Genomic DNA, 22,816 nt, shown 5'->3' on the forward strand with positions numbered 1-22,816 from the left:
ACGAAGTTATCTGCCAAGAACAGATAACTGCTATAAAAATTTAATAGGTACAAAAAACATCTCCATATAACTTACTGTCAGAACCCTTTTGTTTTTCACTGGATTAAGTGAGAGGATGAGGGAACAAAGAGAAATGAAAGATCATGAGACTTGTGAGCTGAGGTTTGGAGAGCTGGCAACAATTCATGGAAGTTGTATCGCTTTAATCTCTCTCAACTGGGATCATATTATGGTCTCTCTAATCTGAAGTAGCAGTGCGTACTTGAATCCTTTCCTAATTTACGTAAGTTTTTAAAAAGATATGTAGATAATTTCTGTATTCAACTTTGTTTGCTTAAATTCAGTTGGGGAAAAAAAGACTGGATTCAGATAACCAGCTCTGTCTGTCTGAATAAAACACTACTAAGTTCACCTTTCAGTGGGTTGAGGGTGGGGAGGTTGCTTATAGAAAAAGCTCAGTGTCAGCTGGTTGTGCTTGTATAAACAGAAAACAGATGGAAACACTTGGCAAAACCAGATTCAGGTGAATATTTACATGAAAATTTCATGTTTAACCATTACAATTTTTTTATTTCAACTTATGGTGCTAAGCAAAAATACACCAGCTAAAAAATTACTACAAAATCTAAGACATGACTGGGTTTTTTTTTCTTCAACTTTACTCCTCAAATGGTTTCCAGGACTGTTCTCTTGGTGTGTGTCTTAGTTCTCTGCAAGCTCGGTTTCATCTCATTTGTCACCTCCTCTACCTTTATCCTTAGAGTTTACTTTCACTCTCAGTCTGCATGAATCTCTTGGATGAAAACTATTTCTTCAAACAAAACAGTACAAAGTTCAAAATATAAAAAGAAAAAAAGATCAGTGTTATAGTAGTGCATGAGGTGACCCCATGACCTTTGATATATGTAGCTATAGGATTCTGTGAAACTCAGCTGAAAGCTGGGAGTCAGTCTTCACAATGTCGCCCATCCCTTTTATGTTGATGTCACTCAAATCTGGATTGCTGGTCTAGTCTTCTTGCTGGCATTCCCATTTTAATGTGTTCAGTGGCAAACTAGTAATCTTGTCCTAAACATCCTGTAACAGTTATCTTTCTAAAGCACAAATAAGATCATGACCTTCTTTTGTTCACAAGCTTCCATAGACTTTAGTGAACATAGTACAGTCTAAATTCTTTAGCATAGCATTCAACGGCCTACAGAATCTGACCGTACTCTATCTAGCCTCATCTCTTACTGTTTTTTCCACCTGCTCTGCTTTAAGTACCGTTTTACACATCTGCTTTCTACCTCTATCTCTTCATTCATACTCCACTTACAATAGCATCTCTCAACTCATGTGTTAAAATATACCTGCCTTTTAAGATTGCATTCAAACATCACCTTCTCTGTGAAATTCTATTTCTTGCTTGCTGTCTGCCACCTAACATTGTATTTTTTTATTTATTGAATGAGAAAATTTTTCTGAATTATGTTTTCTGTTTTATATAGGCTTGAAGCATGTGATTTATTTATTTTTAGAGACAGAGTCTCACTCTGTCACCCAAGCTGGAGTACAGTGGTACAATCATGTCTCACAGCAGCCTCAAACTCCTGGGTTCAAGCAATCCTCCTACCCCAGCTTCCTGAGTAGCTAGGATTACAGGCATGCAGCACCATGCTCAGCAATTTTATTTTTTATTTTATTTTTTTGTAGAGACAAAGTCTTGCTATGTTGCCCAGGCTGACCTTAAGCAATCCTCCTGCCTCAGCCTCCCAAAGTGCTGGGATTACAGGTGTCAGCCACTGTGCCCAGCCTCTATAGTGATTATTTTTTTTAAAAAATGCTTGACATAAATTTATTTTAAAGGCCTCCAAAACATACTGATTAAATTTTTACCTAAATTGAGCATCACTTGGACAACTTGTAAAGTGTCAGTCTTCTTTTTAAGTCATCTGCTGGTTTGCTTTTCCAGGAGGCAGGACCCTTCGGTTGATGCAAACCAGAATGGAAGACGCTGGTCAGTATACTTGTGTTGTAAGGAATGCAGCTGGTGAAGAAAGAAAAATCTTTGGACTTTCAGTATTAGGTACTTAAATAACTTGCGATACCTAGAAACACATTGAATTGGCTTAGATACATTCTGGAAGAAGAGTTAAAATTGATTTACAGCTTGATCTCATGCTGATGTGTTCTTTGGCCCCTGAACTGGGACTCTTGGCAAGAATTCCATGTTAAAATTGTTTGGAGGCATCAGTCTGATTAAAATGGCTAAAATGCCATGTCTTGTCAGTTCACAATTATTCAACAATATTCTGAATTGCTGAATGACTTCTTTAATATGAGTGCATATTAGAGTTATAGTGGGAGAAATAAATGTCTAATAAATGTTTTTACTCATTGATTTGTTGACACATTTTTTTATCCAGACTTTATGATTTATGTTACAATAAAATTCACTGTAATTGGATTCACGACATACAACTTTAGAATGTATCTTAAAACTAGAATTGATCAAAATAATATTATGACATTCAAATAATGAATGAGAATTGGGGATTTATTTTGAAGGTTATAGTTTAATAAAATATAATATAAACATAGATGACTATAAAATATCAGGCCTGCTGCTAGAGCTGTTACTTATTATTATTATTTTTTTTTTTAGTACCACCTCATATTGTGGGTGAAAATATACTGGAAGATGTGAAGGTAAAGGAGAAGCAGAGTGTGATGCTGACTTGTGCAGTGACAGGTGAGGGGCTCAGTTCTCATACTTCTGCCCCCCCCCCCACTGATAGCCATTGCCACCAATATGTATCCTAACTGGTTGAGAAAAAGTCCAGTTACTATAATGGGCATTTGAAATTGAATTCTAGACAAATATAGCTGGTAGAAATGTAGGAGGAAACCTCTCAGATTCTGTGGAGACAAAAAGGAAATACCCACAAGAAAGAAGGGAGGGAGGGAAGGAAAGAGGGAAGGAAGGAAAGGAGAGAAGCGAGAAAGGGAAGGAGGGAGGGAGGGAAGGAAGGAAGAAAGGAGAAAAGGGAGGAAGTGAGGGAGGGAGGGAAAGAAAGAAGGAAGGAAAGGAAAAAGGAGAAGGGAGGGAGGGAAGGAAGGAAGGAAGACAGGTACTGGCCTTCTCTTTCAACTTGATAAATTATTCTTTTTTTAAAAAAATTATTATTTCTACTTATATGTAGGTTTTTCCTGCCATACCTCATTTTATTTTCTCTTTCCTTCCCTGTGCTTATGCCCTCCTTTCTTTTTCCTGTTTTTTTAAATTTCATTTCAAAGAAATAGGGTAGGAGTTTTGGTGGGAAAATGGCATTATTTGATAGTGGGGATGATCCAAGAACAAAACTGTCCCCTTTTGTTAACATGTCTGCATATTACAAAGGTAATAGAGACTAGGAAAAATAAAAATCCAAAACTGATTTCACCATCTTTACCACCGAATTGCTTTGTTGCATGTAGTCAAAATAAATCTCTAAGAGGACATTTTCAAGCCTTTTTATTGTAGATGGCCTCACAGTTTTAAAGGAATAATGAGAGTAGGCCATAACATTTTATGGAAAGCCAGAGTTTTAAGGAAGATTTGATGAGTTTCTTAGTTCATTGTTTACGTGCCTTGTGTGAGCAATAAATTTAAGTAAGCAAGGAAATGTTTCTGTTTTAGGAAAGGCAGATATAAAGAGTGTGGCATATCCTATTACTTAGCCTATTAATTATTTTTCTAGAAACAATTTGGTAATTAACAACTGTCACATAGAGAACAGTTGCCTAAATTTTATAGAATTCTCCTCTCAAGCTGGATAATTTTAATATTTAATCCTAGCCCTCTTACCTAGCATGACCTGCTCTTATGGTTTTAAATTTCCAGAAACTATTTGAACAATTTAAAACTTAATATTTAACATAAGCCTCATTTAAAAACAGATATAAAAGATCTTTTTCCCATAGGCTATAATATTAAAGGAATAATTAATATATTTATATGTCTACCCATCTATATATCCTGGAATCCTGGAATAAACTCAAAATATCTTCTTATTGAATTGTTTAATTAAAGTTTTAACATTTTTATAGCTTTTTTCAAACATATGAAATCTTCTTTAAAAGTTAAATATGAAAGCAAAGGTATTTGTAATATTTTTGCTAAAAATGCATGCTGCATGCTTTTTAAACTGTACTATGAAAATATTTAATTGTAATCATCTAAAGTATGCTATAATTTTAGTTAAACACAAAGGTCAATTTAGAATAATTTCACTTATAGATGAAAACTAACTTACATTTGTAATCTATATATATTTTTTAAGTTATGGCATGATCATTATTATTACAAAATATATTAGTTTCCAAATTTATTTTTAAATGAATGGTTACTGCATTATTTTAAAAGTGGAATATGTAAGCAGACAAATGAGTGAAAACTCCCTCTTTCAATATCAATTGTAGACATGATTATTAGCAAACTATCAGAAATGGCTTTTCTTACAGGGAATCCAGTACCAAAAGTCACCTGGCACAAAGATGGGCAGCTTGTTCAAGAAGATGAAACCCATCACATGGCGTCTGGTGGCCGCTTTCTTCAAATTACCAATGCCCAGGTGTCACACACTGGAAGATATACATGTTTGGCTTCTAATACAGCTGGTGACAAGAGCAAAAGTTTCAGCCTTAATGTGTTTGGTAAGTATCAGCTTTGCTTCACATCTTGAGAAGTCAGACATGACTATAGGCTAAATGTTCTTTTTTTTCTCTGTTTACTTAATGTTTCTATGATAGAATTTCACCATGTAAGGAAGACCAACACTTGTGTACATGTACTGTTTTTCCTGAATTAAGTAATTCATAAATTCATTCATTACATATAGAATACCTATGATGTTCTAGGCACCAGGCAGTGTTTTGTGCTAGGGACACCACTATGAACAATGCAGACATTAAACAAGCCATAGTAAAGGATAGAGATATGCTGGTCTTCTATGAAACAAATGTGCCTGTCTCTTTTATTCTTGCGTCCAGTATTGACCCACTCGCGTTTGTCTTCTCTATATTCCCTTCTAGCCCCTCATTGCTTACTACTGCTCTGCTCTCAATACACTCCCTCTCTTTAGTAGTCTCTTTCTTTTTACCCGCTAACTGCCACTAACCATTTGAGGCTCCTTTAGGAGACCTTCTCTAATGAGACTTCACACCCCATACCTCAGGTTGGACCGAATACCATGCCTCCGCTAACCTTCCTCCAACATTCCCGTTATTGCCATTACTGTATTATGTTATGATTCCTTGTTTATGTGTCATCTCCTCCATTATCTTGTGAGGTTTTTGAGGGATCTCACTAGTTTTGTGTAGAATAAGAACAATAATTATTTTTTGTAACTGTTAGGGAATAGAATTATACATGTAAGTACAATAGAAATTTAGAAATGCACAAATAGAGAAATTTATAAATGTATTTCTTCAACCAAATTTTAATCTTTTTCAGTATCTCCTACGATTGCTGGTGTAGGCAGCGACGGCAGCCACGAGGAAGTCACTGTCATCCTGAACAGCCCCACCTCTCTGGTCTGTGAAGCTTATTCATATCCTCCAGCCACCATCACCTGGTTTAAGGATGGAGCCCCTTTAGAATCTAACCAAAATATTCGTATTCTTCCAGGTAATGAATTTACTTAAGATGACCAAGATGCATCTGTGTCATCTATAACACCTGTGTTATTGGTTGTGTCATGTTCTATTTATATTTAAATTTCTAATTTTTTGTATATGTTTTATAATCTAAGGTACTGCAAATTACTTTTTGAAAGATCAGAAAAATATCTACGTAGAAAGGAATAAATACCATGATGTAATTAATTGCGAAAGTATAATGTGGCATGTTGAAAATGGTAGAAACTCATTTCCTGTTGAATTGAACCTTGAAGGAGAGTTAGTATTTAGATTGAGAGAGTTTATTTATTCCTCTTTGAAACTATACATATATATATATATATGAAAATAGAAAGAATTAAAAGTTGTAATCACTGGCTTTAAGAAATTTACAAGCCTATGTGGAGGAGAGATAGTATGTGCAAACGTTTATTAACAATATGAGTCTGTGAATGATCATGGATTATGAATAGTCAGGGGGGTATGATAAATGGGGTCATGAAAACTTTTTCTGTTTTTTTTTTTTTTTTTTTTTGAGACAGGGTCTCACTCTGTTGCCCGGACTAGAGTGCCATGGCATCAGCTTAGCTCACAGCAACCTCAAACTCCTGGACTCAAGCAATCCTCCTGCCTCAGCCTCCTGAGTAGCTGGGACTACAGGCATGCACCACCATGCCTGGCTAATTTTTTGTTTCTATTTTTAGTTGACCGGCTAGTTTTTTCTATTTTTAGTAGAGATTGGGTCTCACTCTTGCTCAGGCTGGTCTTGAACTCATGAGCTCAAGCGATCCTCCCGCCTCAGCCTCCCAGGGTGCTAGGATTACAGGCATGAGCCACTGTGCCCGGCACATGAAAACTTTTATAAGAATTCAAAAGAAGAAACAGCCACTGCGGACTGAAGTGGTCAGAAAAAGCTTTGTTGCTTAGTCAGAACTTGAACCAGATTTTAGAGAAAGTTCTAGAATTTAGTTGATTGGAAATGAGTTAGGAGAGGTTTTGGATAATTAAGGTGACTATTGTGGGAAATGTACAAAGTGAGAATGGCCTAGCCATGTGCAAGTAATAATAAATACACTTCTCAACCCCACTTGAGTGGAGATATTGTGGGGGGCGGAGGGGCAAGAGATGAGGTCAGGAAGGAAAGTTGAAGCCATGTTTTGAACTCCTGGATTAAAGAGTTTTGACTTTATATTTTAGTCAATTGAGAACCATAAAAGATTTTTAAGAAGGAAGAACTGTGTTTCAGCACATTTAGGCCAGGTAGGTGAGAGGAAGAAGATGATTAAGGCAGAAACCTATTTATGAAGAGGGGGAAATTAGGACCTTAGTTAGAGAGGTATACGGATGCATGGGGGTCAGGATGGCAGTGAGAGTCCACAGAGGACCCCTGGGGCCTCCGTGGCTGTCCCCACCCACCTTGCAGTGCCCATCTATGTTGTAGCTTGTCTTATATCAGATGTCTACACAGAATTCACATATGTAAGAAGAAATATGCTAAGAACTAAAACTCTGAAAGTTTGAGGGTACTCTGCTGCCACTGTGATTTCAGAGACTGTTTGATATTCTGTATTTTCCAGGTGGCAGGACCCTGCAGATCCTCAATGCACAGGAGGACAATGCTGGAAGGTACTCTTGTGTAGCCACTAATGAGGCTGGGGAAATGATAAAGCACTATGAAGTGAAGGTCTACAGTAAGTTCTGAAAGAACACGATGTTTCATATCTTCCCCAATTTTTCTAACTCTTTCAATCCTGTTTTTCATTATGGGTTCATAATTAGTTATACACAATCATTAAAGACTCTTGTTTAAGCAGCTTGCTTCCTTAAGGATGGAAGTTGAATTAAGCATTGTGCTGGGGGGTCAATTATTTAAAGATGCGAAGGGCTCCCTCAATCCACTCAGTATCTTCCTGTTGGAGACCTTATCAGTGGCACTTCCTTAAGTTTCTCCATTTTTCCTTCTGAATTGCTCTCTGGGTTGAGTTATAGTACTTTCACGTACAAAACTGTTGTTGGATGAATATGTTCCAATCAACAGCCCAAGATGAGATCATCCGTGACTCTTGAGCTATTCCAATGTACATTTACCTATAATTAAAAGGCAAAGCTAATATTGCCATTAATAGGGCCCACATTTCAGCATTTTGTTTTTGTGTTTATAAAGTAAGAGTATCTTTCTGATTATCTTTTGTTCTTTGACTCAGTACCCTTAATGAGCCATAAAATGCATTTTATGGGTCATGCATGGGCTGCATCTGTGGACCTGGAGCAAATGAAACTAACTGTTCTGTGCAGGAAGTTAGCTTCACTGGCAGGATAATAAGGATGGAAGGAGAAACATACTTTCCTTCACATCCTGTATTGAACACTACTGTTTTATAAGATGTTAACTTAGATCCTTAATGGGAGGTCATCATGGGAAATGCGTCTGCTTACTTCCTTGTTTTCTTGTTAAGTGATCCTCAGTGTGATTTTCATGGTATTCCATGTATTTTAAAGAACCGGCGTTTAACTCTTTTATATTTATTTTATGCAGTTCCACCCATAATCAATAAAGGGGACCTTCTGGGGCCAGGTCTTTCCCCTAAAGAAGTGAAAATCAAAGTAAACAACACTTTGACCCTGGAATGTGAAGCTTATGCAATTCCTTCTGCCTCCCTCAGCTGGTACAAGGATGGACAGGCCAGTCACAACTTTTTTCATTTGGTGATAATTTTGTAAAGACTACAATGGTCAAATGAAAAAAAAAAAAAAAGGCACAAATGACTCAGAAATTCAATGTGACCTTAAAACTAGCAACTATCACCCTCCTAGAATCTAAAATTGCAAAACAGCAGCAACAACAACAACAAAAAAAAAATCTGAACCATGTTTAACAATTTTAGTGTTATTCCATCACTCGAAAGTTTGCAGGATTGTTTTTCTGTACATTAGCAGTTGTCTATGAAAATCTAACTGCCTTCCCACGGAAGAAGTTAAGCAAACAGATTTTTTGTTCTGTGGTTTTGCAGAATAAGTAAACTTAGTAAAGAAGAAACAGATAAATGCTGCCAAGCCAGATTAGAATCATGGGCACTAAATTTATTCAGAACCTTCTCTAAGTATCTTTAACTCTCTTATAAAAGGTAACATTTTTAATATTCCAAAATAAATTTAAAAAGCTAAGAGAAATGATGAAGGGCCCAATACAGTTAACTGGGAGCAATGAGAGACTTTAAATAAAAGGCAGATGCTTTAATTCTGTGATCTGCCTTTCCGACCCACACCCATATTTCTCATTCAACTTACGTTCTTCCATGCATGCTTTAAAGACATGTGTCCAGTCAAACTTAGACCAAAATAGAACTTTTAGCTGCTATTAACACTGTGCTTAACACAGATATGAAATAACTAAGCTGCCATTTGTCCTGTTTTACACATAATCAGTCAAATGGTCAGTTGTAGTAGTTCCGGTCATAGTCATGATTTAAGATGCAGGAAAGATATAGCTTTATTTTTTCAGATCCCAGATGGAATCTGCAATACTGGCAGCTAGAAAAAAAATCATCTCTTATAAAATAAGCAAGTTTCATCTGGAAGCCATTGCTAAAGGAAAAATATAGAACTCCCACCATGTTCTGTTTATAGATGCTTTTTTCTGACTATAAGCACACTTCCTGATACAATATCAATTCTATATGAATCTACTTGGAGAAAATTCCTTTCTCTTTGAAATCATATTATTATTTTATTTTTAATTTTCTCTAAAGCCCTTTCATTCCTTGTAGTTACTACACATGCACACACATATACAAACACATATACACATAAAAACTGGATAAAGACTAGAATTGCACTAGGAATGAGGCACTTTTGTTTTGTTTTTTAACATTCCATTATGAGTAGTTAACACATTAACTACCATGTGAGTTGTATTTAACTCATGCTAGTTTTGAGCCCGGGGGCCTCATGAAGCATATGTAACTCACATATCTCTTCACCTTGGGAGACTCGAGAAATAGTTTTCAAGTTGCTTATAACTCATGCACAGAAAACAATAAAAAATAACAAATTTTTCATTAAATTAGAAAGGATCATTTTGTTTTTGAAGCTTTTATTCTAATTTCATGATAAAATACAGTGGCCCCAAGGAAAAAAACTTTTTTTCTAGTGTGGCAGTCAATGTGTTAAATTACAGTTTCAAATCCAGACTTTGATACTGATTTAATTAAGATGCTTTACACTGCTAAATTTTTCAGGGTTTGCAATTGGTCCCCAAATGCAAACCAAAAAAAAAAAAAAAAAAACTACTGTTTTTAATTTATTTTCCACATTCATTCTCCTGTTTTTCAGTCTTCAGATAAGCAATACTACTTAAGCAAAGCATTAAGATTTAATTAAAATGCTTTACACTGCTAAATTTTTCAGGGTTTGCAATTGGTCCCCAAATGCAAACCAAAAAAAAAAAAAAACTACTGTTTTTAATTTATTTTCCACATTCATTCTCCGTTTTTCAGTCTTCAGATAAGCAATACTACTTAAGCAAAGCAGCGTTTTTGAGAAAAACACAAAAAATATACTGCCACAATAAGTTTTGATAGAATCCTTGAGTTTCATTTATGGATATCCTGAAGTTTTTCTTTTAGCACAGAAAGTTTAAATTATGCTATTTTTATATAAGTGATATAATGTTAATAATGATTTGTTGCATTCTGAATTATTTATTGAGTATCTACTATTTGCCAGACACTGTTTTAGGTGCAGGGAATATGGCTATGAAAGAAACAGAGAAATATCTTTGCTCAAATGAAGTTTGGGAAGACAAAAACTAAATGAATAAACCAGTAAAACATATAATGTGTCAGATGGTGAAGGAGTCATAGAGAAAACTCAATCAAGGAAAGGAATACCAGCTGTAGGGAGTGTGATCTCTTATCTAAATAGGGAAGGGAAGGCCTCTCTGATAAGGTGATATTTAAGCAGAAAATCAAAGAAAGTGAAGGAAACTGTCATAAGACAACTTAGGAGAAATTCTAAAGTAGAAAGCATAGCAAGGGCAAAGGTCCTGAAGCGCTGGGGCTGGGATCAGTGATCAACAGAGACACAGAAGATATGAGCAGAAGACTAATGGAAGGCAAGAACATACTGCCTTCGACCAGTTGGCCTTTGTTCTGATGGGAAGCCAACTGGAAAAGTGAACGCAAGAATATGATATGATCTGACTTAAGGTTTTAGAAGGATTACACTGGCTTCTGTACTTGAGGAAGAAAGGGAGGGTCCTAATCCAAAAGAGAGATGGTGGTTGCTTGGACCAAGGCGGTAGCAGGATGTGGGGTGTGAAGGAAAGAGTTGAGTCAGGGATGAGTCCAAGATTTTGCATGAGATTATTAGGATGGTGAGATTAGATAGAAAGAGAAACAGTGCAATAATTAAGCCCTGGGCTACTCCTACATTTAAAGGTTGGGGAAAGCAAGAAGTGTAGTGTCCCAAAAGATAAAGGGGGAAAAAGGTATATACAAATAAAGACAAGTTAAACTGTGTTAAATGACACTGAACTGGTGAAATAAAGACTGTAGAATTTACCAAATAAATGTAGCAATGAATGGAATGTCACTGGGGACATGGTGAAAGTCTGATTGGAGGCAGATTTAAGAAAAGGTGGAAGGAAAGACATTGGAGATAGCAAGTGTAGGAAATATTTTTAAATCATTTGGCTACAAAGGATATTAGAAAATGTGGAGATAGCTGCAGCACGATAGTTTTTTGTTTGTTTTTTTGTTTAAGATTGAAACTGGCCAATGGAAAGAAAGAAATTGATGATGATGTAGGCGAGAGAAGACGCAGTTGCTGGAGTAGACCAGAGGATTCTCAGAATGGGCATGCGCAGACTGGTTTTAAACAGTATTAGGGTTTTTCCACAGGAGTAAAATAAAGGGAAAGCAGACAAGGGAGTTGAGGATTTATACAAGGTGTGATTATCACAACAGACCTTCTCTGGGTGGGGAGGGAATTGAGTTCAGCAGGAGAATCAGAAGCAGTGAAAAGATTTGAAGGTCAGTGGATTGCGGGTCGTCTGCTGGAGTCAAAAAGTTACTGTAGTTGATATGCTGGAGGAAATAGGTTAGAGAGTTAGGAGGTGGAGGAGAGTGAGAATTTGAAGGTAATATTATGAAGGGGTGCAGTTATTGATAATTATAAGGTGTAGGTATGACTATCCTACTTAGTGGCTGAGAAAGGTGGGGGACTACAGAATTAGGGGATAGCAGGCCAAGGACTTGAGAGAACACAGCACTGGATTCTGTATGGGTATTGAAGTCACCAGGAACTATGAGAAAAAAAGTATCATTAGAAGGAATGAGAGTGAGCCAGGAGCTAAAACCTTCAAGGAATGAGGGAGAATTTAGTATAAATGGAAATGTTTAGAATATGAGAAATACGATTCTATAAGTATTCTATATTTGTATTTTATAAGTGTAGGTAATTTTACCAATAAAACATCATTAATACAAATATCTGTCAGTGAATGTTCCATTAAGTGTAGTCATAAATTTCAATAAAACATCCTAATATAAATATCTCTAGGCTAGAAATTTTCATTTATGAAGTAGTGATGTTTCTGAACGAACAATAGTAATTTTAGATTGTGCTAATGCCCTCAATCTTTCATAAAGAGATTCTAACATTTTCTACACAATTGTCATAAAAGAAAGATATGCTTTTTAATACTATATAAGATCAGCTGCAAAATTTTTTTCCAACATGGAAAAATGGATATGGTACCTAAGCACATATTTGTATTATAAAAAATGTATAAATGCATGACCCACAAATCCCTGGCACAAGTATAAACTATATCAGCTATAATTTTCAAAAATAAATATTTGATTACTCAAAAACAATCAATTTAACCAAACTAAATTAACTATTGTTGTCTTGAATGTTTTACATAAAATTTTATTTTTATTTGTTAAAGAATCACAAAAACTACCAATTGCATGGCCTCTTAGAGGATTTATCATAGTACTTAATGCTAACATTATCATAATTGAATCACAGCCCCTTAAATCAGATGATCATGTTAATATTGCTGCAAATGGACACACACTTCAAATAAAGGAGACTCAAATATCAGATACCGGGCGATATACTTGTGTAGCATCTAACATTGCAGGTGAAGATGAGCTGGATTTTGATGTGAATATACAAGGTAATACTAATATGCTTATTGTATGTACTTTAATTTATATGATCTCTCTAAGTAATGGGACACAGATTTGTTTGTTAAATAGTGGGTTTTTTTCTGTTGACAATAATATAAATTCATTATTGAAACCTTGGACTCAAACAATTAAAGAGGAAGAAAATAAATCCATCATTCAAAATTAACTGTTATTTTTATGTGTTTCCTTTCGATATTTTTAAACGTGTACGTTACTTACAAAATTGGGATCATACAATACAGACTTCTCTGTTACATTGGCATTCCCCTAACATTTTATCATGAAGGTTTTTAATAGCATTTATATGGAAGCCAGGAAAATATTGAAGTGTAAAATTCAGAGAAGTCAGACTTGGAATTGAATGATGATATGGTTCCTACAAGTTTTGTGACTTGAGCAAGTTACCTAAATATTTTAAGTCTCCATTTCCTCACTTTTAAAATTAATGCCTTGTAGAATTGCAGTGAATACTAAATGAGATCAAGTATTAAAGCTCTTAGCAAAATGATTAAGAAATGCCTGCTATTATTATTATCGATATGGTTAATGTTACTAACTATTTAACATGATTTTTAATAACTATGCCTGTTTCATCAGTGGAGTATCCAAATATTAATTTAACCAGACTCCTGTTGTTGAATGTCTGTGTTGTTTCCAAGCTTTCACTACTCACAAATAATATTACACTGAACAATTTTATACATAACATGTATGCACATCTTTGATTTCTCATAAGTTGCTAAGAGTAGAAATTTGAGGTCAAATGTTATGGACTGTTCTAATGGTTTTGACAGGTAAACTGCCTTCTAGAAAGTTCATATTTGTCCCCAGAAAAGTATGAGAATGTCCTGTTATTTTTGTTAATGGAGTTTTTTGGGTGACCCTGGGTAGAGTGCAGTGGCATCATCATAGCTCACTGCACCCTCAACTCCTGGGCTCAAATGGAGTTTTAATCCTGATTGCATAGCTTCTTTAGCCTCCTTATTAAGACAAATCATGGGAAAGTGCTCTAAATTGAGCCAGTATTTTTTAATGGTCCTTCAAAATTAATTTTTCCTGCCATGATCATACTCCTTAGCCGTGCTTCTCCCTCAGAGTGAGCCCCTGTATTGTCCAAGTGTCAGAGCCCAGGGAGAGCAAACTGTGAGCATAGCATTTGGAGCCCCATATTTTTCATTCTCCCACATGAAACCCAGCTCCAACTTCTGTCTGCTACAGTCTTTTTTGGCTAAGGGCTATAGCTGGTAGGTGTATGAGTACTTGAAGATGTTTTCGCACTGTCTAATTTATTACATTTACAAATCACTCCTGTGAAAATACAGCCAAGATCTTTGCTTGATGGATGACACCGGTGCGCACACGTGACCAAAATGTAATGCCTTTCCTCCATAGTTCCTCCAAGTTTTCAGAAACTCTGGGAAATAGGAAACATGCTAGATACTGGCAGGAGTGGTGAAGCCAAAGATGTGATCATCAACAATCCCATTTCTCTTTACTGCGAGACAAATGCTGCCCCTCCTCCCACACTGACGTGGTACAAGGATGGCCGTCCTCTGACCTCGAGTGATAAAGTATTGATTTTGCCAGGTAAAGATTGCTACACACAGGGTAAAAATCTGAATCTCTGACAAGTGTGTTTCCTCTTATTTATTAGAATAATTGAATTGATTGGCTCTCGGGCCGTGTAATATAACTGACAGGCTGCCAGATGCCACTGGTATCCATGTAACTTCAATCTAGTTACTCTAACGCAGAGTCTTGGCTGAGAATGCGACAGGAGGATAGAACACCTTAGGAAATTTTTCAGATCTCCTACAACATCACTCTATCAACTTAAGAAAGTCCTTTGGCTTTCTCATGCCTCCATTTCTGTATTAGTGCTATGGAGTGATCAGTTTGGTTTCTATATATTATTAATATAAATTTTCACATATATTAGCAAATAGTTACCATTTAGTTTATTAAATGCATTTGTCATAAGTAAACAGTAAAGATTATTAGTTTCAAATATTTTAGTTATTACACGGTTTATTGATGGAAAAGATGTTTAAATTGTGGAATAGTTTTAAGGCTTCTAGTTAACTTTAGCAAGAATTTAACTATACAGGCTTGTCAAAACTCATCAGGTTGTATATTTAAGGTCAGTGCATTAAATAAATGTATGTACATTTGACCTCAATTAAGGAAAAGAATATCTTGAAAAAATTAAAAAAAAATGAAAAGAGACGTAGACATGACAGCTATATGTAATATGTGATCCTAAATTGAATCTGGGTTTGGGAAAAATGGCTATTAAAAACATTATTACAGCAATAATGAAATTCGAACATGGACCATGGATTCAATAGTAGTTTTGTGTTAATTTTAAATTTCTTGATTTTGATCATTGTACTGTGGTTATATAAGGGATTATCCTTGTTCTTACGAAATACAGATTTATCAATATTTTAGGAGTAAAAGGACACTGTGTCTCCAACTTACTCTCAAATGCTTTAGAGTAAGATTATATACATATGACAGCGAGAAAGATAAAGCAAATGGAGTGGAATATAAAAAATTAGTGAACATGGGTGAAAGTTTTTATACAATTGTTATAACTTTCCTCCACATTTAAAATATCACCATGAAAAGGTTAAAAATACACAGCTATTCTTTCAAGATTGTATGTAAAATGGAAAATCTGTGTGAGCTAGCTATTCATTTCTCAGGAGATCTCTTTGGATCATTTTTTAATAATGCAGTGTTTTTTATAAAAGTGGGATTAAAACTGAACCGTTAGATGAAATAGGAACTCTGAAAAAAAATGTAAGGAAATCATTAGACCTGAAAAGTTGTATCTGTTCGTGGCTATGTTTACTCTAAGATTCAGAGGAACAAACATATGGGGATATATTTTCAGGAGGGCGAGTGCTGCAGATTCCCCGGGTGAAGGTAGAAGATGCTGGCAGATACACTTGTGTGGCTGTGAATGAGGCCGGAGAAGATTCCCTTCAGTATGACGTCCGAGTACTCTGTGAGTTGGTTCCCTTTTGTTTATTATTCATTCTTTTCCTCAAAAATATATTTGAGGAACTAATCTTTGGAAGATGTTACACGAAGCACTTTAGAGACTATAAAGATAATCAGAAACTGATAGTTCTCCCAAGGAGGTAATTGTCTTGTACTAATGACCGCACATTAGTCAGGACTCTTGAAGTATCAAATAACAAACTGGCTTCAACCAAAAGAGAGAGTCCATCAACTTATGAATTTGAAAACTCCCAGAGTAAAGCTGGCTGCAGTCACGTCTGACTTGTGTGGCTCAGAAGAGGTCAAGTGGACTTTACTTTTCTCTTCCTCTTGACTTTGTTTTTCTTTATTAATGTCACTCTGAGATGACATTAATGACACTCCCTGTCTCCTTGGATAGCAAGGTGGCCCCTAGCAGCTGTAGGCTTACATCATCTTAGTTCCACATCCAAATGAAAGCTTTTCTCTCCTATAATTTACAACTGAATTCCTGGAATTGAATTTCCATGGTTTTAATTGGCCAATTGTGAATCACATATCCATCCCTGAGCCAATCACAGAAACAAGGGGTTACAGTGTTCTCTAATAATTTATACGGCCTAGTTTATAGGCCACCCCAGACCAGAGCCATCTCCATCTGCATGTATAGACAGAACACGGAAGAGGTATTGTTCCTTTGTGGGGAAAGACAAGGGATGTTGCTAGAAGCAGAAGCAAATAGATGCTTCCATTGAAAGAAGTGGAGCGAGAGAAGTGGCAGTGGGATTGTGTAAGAAGCAGCCAGTATGGAAGATTTGATAGAAGCAGGGATTAAATGGATATGAAGTATTAGGCACTCATCTCAGAGTATAAGGTGACATTGAGATTTTTATCCTGGGTGATTAAGAACATGGTAGCCAGATTAATAGAAATAGAAGACCCAGGAAAACAACATGATTTGGGAAGTCCGTTTTGTTTCAGACATGTTGAATTTGACGTAGTTCCAGGATACTTAGCTAAAATGTTGAATGGACAGCTGGAAATACAGAGTATCCCAGGAGAAAGAACTGAACTAAGAATATAGATTTCAAAGACATGAGATTTCTAACAGAAAGCATTAGAGATATAACAGGAGAAGGTCAAAAGAAGATCATTGGGGGATCATTTACAATTAAGATATATGAAAAGAAAACAAAGTAATATCCAAAAAAATCTGGAGAGTTAATGAAAACCGGTAAACTACCATGTCCCAGAATCTAGGGCATGGGAAAGGTTATCAAGAGGATTTAATGCTAAAGCAAGTTTTAGAAAAATGAAAAGTGAGAAAAGGTCATTTGACTTTGAAACTAAGAAGTCATTGGTGAAATTCGAAGTAGCAATTTAGGTACTATGATGTGGTAGAAAGTGACAGAACAAAAGGATACATATTTAGCAAGTAATCAGAAAGTAAAAATGGAAACCTATAGAGTACTCTTAAGACGTTCTGCCGAGGAGGGAAGAGGTGGAAGAGAGTTTGAAGATAAACAACCTGTTGGGGAAAAAAAAACAAATATAAGAGAGATTTGAGCTTGCCTGTTGATCAAGGGAAATGATTTAACAGAAAGGGGCAAATTAAAGTTTCAAGTGTGTGTGTGGATGCGGGCAGAGTGCAGGACTGGTAGAGCAAGGTCCTAGAACGTGTGAAAAATGCAACCAAGGAACCAGGACAGGTTAGCCTTTCATGGAGAAAGAGAGAGATTTTGGAACCATAATAAGGGAAACGTGGGAAGGTATATTAAGTGTATTTAGTCCTCCCCATTAAGTATGAGTGTAAGAGAAACAGTGGCAGGAGTGGGCTTTGGGCCTGTGGAAAACAGAAAGTGTTAGCAATGACCACTACAGGGCTATGCTAGACAGCATGGAGCTGGAGCTATTGGGTTCAGTCATTGCTTTCTGCAGTCACCCTCAGTAACCTGGAGGCAGAGATAGAAAAAAATAGATGGTGTGGCCTGCCCAGGATGGAGTGGGGGTGCCACAAATTACACTCTGTGGAAGCACTGGAGGGTGAGAGAACAGAGAGTGTGCAATGAGCTAGAGCACGACTAAAATGACCCACTATGAGGTCCGGCTGGGCAAGAGGGAAAATGAGCCTGGAAGGAGGCTGACAGGCCGACTGTAGGCAGGGAGGAGTCGAAGGGCTAGAGTTGTCAGTGCAAACAGAGGGGAGTTCATGAAGGAAACCTGAAAAGAGGTGGGAGAGAGAAAACAGTAAGATTCAAAATTTATCTATTTGACAAATATCTGTTGATTGCTCACTACGTGCCAGGCACTGTGCTAGGCACTGAGGATACAGCAGTGAATACAGTAGACATCGGTCTTTCTTCATGGAGCTCATAAACTTGCAGAGAAGAGGAGTTCATGTTGAACGGTCCAAAGTATGACCAGCTATGGACACCTGAGGTGGAGTAGTAGAGCCAGTTAATTAGAATAGGGTGGGATGGTCATCAACATAGATTTTAAAGTCCACAATGTAGTCACAAGGAAAAGGAGAGAGAAGACAATTAAAAATCAGTGCTAACATTGTCCAGAACAGTGAAGGAATATCCCAGACCACCTGGTTTAATTTGATCTAAGTTTGGAAAGAGTTTAGTTTAGAGAGAGTAGTAGGAGCTGATAGGGAAAGAGTGGGAGTCAGCTGAATTGAAATGGAACTATGGCACTGGGTGGTCCAGGGTAGATGTTCATGTCTCCAGGCTGTTATCTTTAATTAGGAGGAAGTTGGCAAGCAAGCTTGAGAGGAATTTAGAGTTGGAAGGTGGAAACAAAGCAAGAAAAATTAAGTGGCCCCCAAATTCTGGCTAAATTAGAGCCGTTTCACAACATCTGCTGCTCACCTCCTAGGTGTAGGGAGGGGCACTAAGAACAATTCTGAGTGGTGTAACCTGGCTTGTGGGGTGTGGCAGCCACAGGAGCAGGTCAGAACAAAGAGCTGTGGTGGAGGCCTCAGTTCCCGGACCTGTAGTGTGCCTCCTTGCACCTCCTGTGATTCAGCTCTCGGTTAGTCTTCCTGTGTGGGGTAGTGAGACCCCACGTAATTTGAAACTCAAGTTTATTATTTGCCAATCTGCAGTTCAAGTTATCCCTTTTATGTTATCTGATGTATGGTAAAAATCACCACATAACTTTGAATATGAAAGCATGCATTCAAAATAACATTGAGTCCAGGCGCGGTGGCTCACGCCTGTAATCCTAGCAATCTGGGAGGCCGAGGCGGGTGGATTGCCTGAGGTCAGGAGTTCGAGACCAGCCTGAGCAAAGCGAGACCCCGTCTCTACTAAAAATAGAAAGAAATATAAAATATGTATATAGAAAAAATTGGCCGGGCATGGTGGCGCATGACTGTAGTCCCAGCTACTCGGGAGGCTGAGGCAGGAGGATCACTTGAGCCCAGGAGTCTGAGGTTGCTGTGAGCTAGACTGACGCCATGGCACTCACTCTAACCCAGGCAACAGAGTGAGACTCTGTCTCAAAAAAATAAATAAATAAATAAATAACATTGAATTCTATTATGTGCTTTGTGGCATTGATTGTTTTCTTTATAGACTTTTCAGTTTGGTTGTTGGAGACCCAGATACCACAAAATTGCATCTACATCAAACACACAGTCTTTACTGATTGCTAAAGATACGGTATTAATATTTTAAGAGAGTGGAAAAGAAAAATAACCAAGCTTTCGAAACAAAACAATGATTATTTACTTTAAAAATAAGTTTCTACATTTACCAGAACAGCCAACACATGTGTTCCTAGTTCATTTAACATTTCCATTTTTAAAAATTCTATGAGTAATATGTGATTTTTTTTCATAACTGACATGAACCTGGATTCTACAGTATTATTTTAAATGAGAATACATGCAGGAAAATCTAGAGTGGGACTTCTCAAACTTTAGCGTACATAAAGATCACCTGGAGAGCTGGTTAAAACCCAGATTTCAAGCCAGGTGCAGTCATGCACACCTGTAATACCAGCTACTTGGGAGGTTGAGGTGGAAGGATCACTTGAGCCCAGGAGTTCAAGTCTATCCTGGGAAACATAATGAGACACCCCCCAAAGATAAATAAAAATAAGTAAAACATACATTTCCTGGCCCTCCTTAGAATGCCTGTTGCAGAGGTCTGAATTGGGACCCAAGAATTTGCATTTCTAACCAAGCGCCCAGGTGATGCTGATCCCACTGATGCTAAGGCTGGGAAAGAAGATACTTTGAATAGCCCAGAGGATCCCCTTACAAATAAGACCAAATCCGAGCATTTCAAGTACACTTCAAAAGATGTAATTTATCTGGCTTGTCTAGATGACCAAATAGACTTAAATATTCATTTGTACAGGTTCTTCTTACACGCATGCTTGAAAACCCAGAAGGCGTAGTGGAAGGAGCTGAGAGAGAAGCAAGAGATGATACATTAGGGAAGAACTGGGAATGAGCCATGTGGGAATGACACTATTGGAGCGGTTAGTATAGCCGAGGTGAAGAGAAGGAAGAGGATAAATCCAAATTCAAATACTTTTTCACCACCTTAATTTATTAGTATGAAATGTCACTTGAGAATCTTAGTTTCTCCTTCAAGTTTTGTTTGTCTATTCTCATCCCAAACTTTTTAAAGCTGTCAGAAAACGAGTATAATTTAGAAAAGACCTAATTGCTTGTCATTACCTCTTTGTTGCAATCATTTATTAGTGCCACCAATTATCAAGGGAGCAAATAGTGATCTCCCTGAAGAGGTCACTGTGCTTGTGAACAAGAGCACACGGATGGAATGTCTATCCAGCGGCAGCCCAGCACCAAGGAACTCCTGGCAAAGAGATGGACAGCCCTTGCTGGAAGACGACCATCATAAATTTCTATCTAATGGAAGAATTCTGCAGGTAAAAGTAAAAATCTAATCTTAAAATAGCTATTTGACTTTGTATTTTGGAGTAATTTTCTTTTTGCCTTTTACAAATAATTTTAAGTTTATAAATATTTTATTTGTAAAGATAGGTAAGTATCAAAGGCATATAGAACAAAATTCTTCCTCCTTATTTTATTCCCTCTACCAGAGCACTATTAACAGTTTTGTGTGAATTCTTCCAGATGTCGTCAATACAATCACACACATACACACACATCTCGATTCACTACAATGTGGTCTTTGTGATGAAAGAGATATTGTAAGCAAATCATTATTACAGTCTTTTTCATTTTCATTACACATTTCTGATGGTAAAATTCTGAGTGATATAAGGTGTCCTGTAGATTAAATTTGTCTATATTGGCAAAAGATTGATGATAATAAATAATAATGGAAACTACATTAATATCCTGGATTGTTGTTTGCCAATGGCATATTCATATTTTTCTTTCCAAGTTCCTGAAAGAATGTTAGGCACTTGTAGAAATAACACCAATTCCTTTGTTAGGATACGATTAATAAATTACTTAAGCACAATAAATAATATTCTGTTGGCCCAAGAATCTAACCATAACTATCAGTGTATCCAACACAGAACATACCGCATCGAGTTCTTCATACAAAAAGGAATCAGATTCATTAACTATAAGTGACCTTGAATTCTCAAGGTATCTTCCAAATATTGTGACTATTTCTACTTGATAATCATACAACCTCTACCAGAATACTTAAATATTTCTGTGTCCATGTCCAAAAGCTGGATATAAATAGATGGGTATAGATTTCTGCATAATAAAATAAAGAAAAATAACTGCTGTACTAGCTAACTATTGCTACATAAAACAAACCACTCCAAAACATAATGACTTGAAACAATAGCATTTACTTAGCTCACAAGTCTTCTTGTTGGTTGGGTGGTTCTTCTGGTCTCGGCTGGGCTTCCTCAAGTGTCTGCATGGAGGTGCGGATTCAGTACGTGGTTGTTGACCTTGGCTGGGCTCACACATATCCAGGGCCTCGGTTGCAGTAACTGTACTGATTCTGTCCCATGTCATCTCTCACCCTCCAGCAGGCTAGTCCTGGCTCCCTCACATGGTGGTGGCAGGGTTCCAAAAGAGTGAACAAAAGTGCACAGGCCTCAGTTTTGAAATGACTTCCATCACCTTCTATTGGCCAAAGCCAGTCACAAAACCAACACACATTCCACCTCCTGATGAGAGAAGCTTCAAAGTCACATTGCCAGAGACATAGATAAGGAAATGGGAGAATAATTTGGGATATCTTTGCAGTCAGTATACTACTAGTATGTATAAAATTGCCTTTTCTGATTGGAAATCTTTATAAACCAGTATTTATTTGATGGACCTAATAAAAGCTAACATCAGCACTAGTGTGTTCAAAATTTTTTTCTTGTGTCCATACGCTGTTAACTAGAAAGAATACATATTGTTTATTCTAAAAAATAATAAAAAGTGTGATGACTTGCTTTATTCAGAGTTTCAGTTGGAATTTTTAATTTTTCCCTTAGATTCTGAATACTCAAATAGTAGACCTCGGCAGGTATGTGTGTGTGGCTGAGAACACAGCTGGGAGTGCCAAGAAATATTTTAACCTCAATGTTCATGGTAAGAGCTCAGTTCCAAAAACATCTGTTAGGGTATGCTTGAACAAGCAGGAAAACCATGTTTTAGATTATGTAGGCTTATTTTGTATTTTTTAACTTGAACAATGTGTGAAGCCTGCACTCATTCAATCTTCTCTCTTCTTCCTTCCCACTATGGCTAGCAGAATTTATAAAGTATAAAACTTCTAGTAAGCCCATTTTTATATTACTTCAGTCCCTTAAGAGAAAATAGTTACTCTTACATCTTTGAGATTTACATCCAAATTAAAAATTTTAAAGATTACAAGTTTATAAAGTTAAAACCAAATATAGGTCTTCTACCCATAAAAATGTATCCACTGATGCTGATTGGAACCAGTTTCTGTCCTCAAGTGCAGAATTCATGTTGTGCTACATCCTCTAGTTCCTAATATACTTCCTAGAGAAGGAAA

The 22,816-nt window shown here is 36.7% G+C and overlaps 1 protein-coding gene across 1 annotated transcript in view; it reads left to right on the forward strand.

Annotated features, from left to right (window-relative positions):
• HMCN1 (hemicentin 1) overlaps positions 1 to 22,816 on the forward strand; it is a 404,331-nt gene that overhangs the window by 286,054 nt on the left and 95,461 nt on the right. Inside the window, exons 47-57 of the mRNA XM_045536051.1 lie at positions 1,955 to 2,068; positions 2,648 to 2,734; positions 4,486 to 4,677; positions 5,477 to 5,650; positions 7,218 to 7,331; positions 8,177 to 8,322; positions 12,676 to 12,826; positions 14,232 to 14,426; positions 15,739 to 15,852; positions 20,548 to 20,735; positions 22,290 to 22,386. Of these exons, the coding sequence (XP_045392007.1) occupies positions 1,955 to 2,068; positions 2,648 to 2,734; positions 4,486 to 4,677; positions 5,477 to 5,650; positions 7,218 to 7,331; positions 8,177 to 8,322; positions 12,676 to 12,826; positions 14,232 to 14,426; positions 15,739 to 15,852; positions 20,548 to 20,735; positions 22,290 to 22,386 (1,572 nt within the window). The remainder of the gene's footprint in view (positions 1 to 1,954; positions 2,069 to 2,647; positions 2,735 to 4,485; positions 4,678 to 5,476; positions 5,651 to 7,217; positions 7,332 to 8,176; positions 8,323 to 12,675; positions 12,827 to 14,231; positions 14,427 to 15,738; positions 15,853 to 20,547; positions 20,736 to 22,289; positions 22,387 to 22,816) is intronic.

The sequence above is a fragment of the Lemur catta genome, chromosome 23 (genome assembly GCF_020740605.2).
Source record: "Lemur catta isolate mLemCat1 chromosome 23, mLemCat1.pri, whole genome shotgun sequence".
In the NCBI taxonomy this organism is placed as follows: domain Eukaryota; kingdom Metazoa; phylum Chordata; class Mammalia; order Primates; family Lemuridae; genus Lemur; species Lemur catta.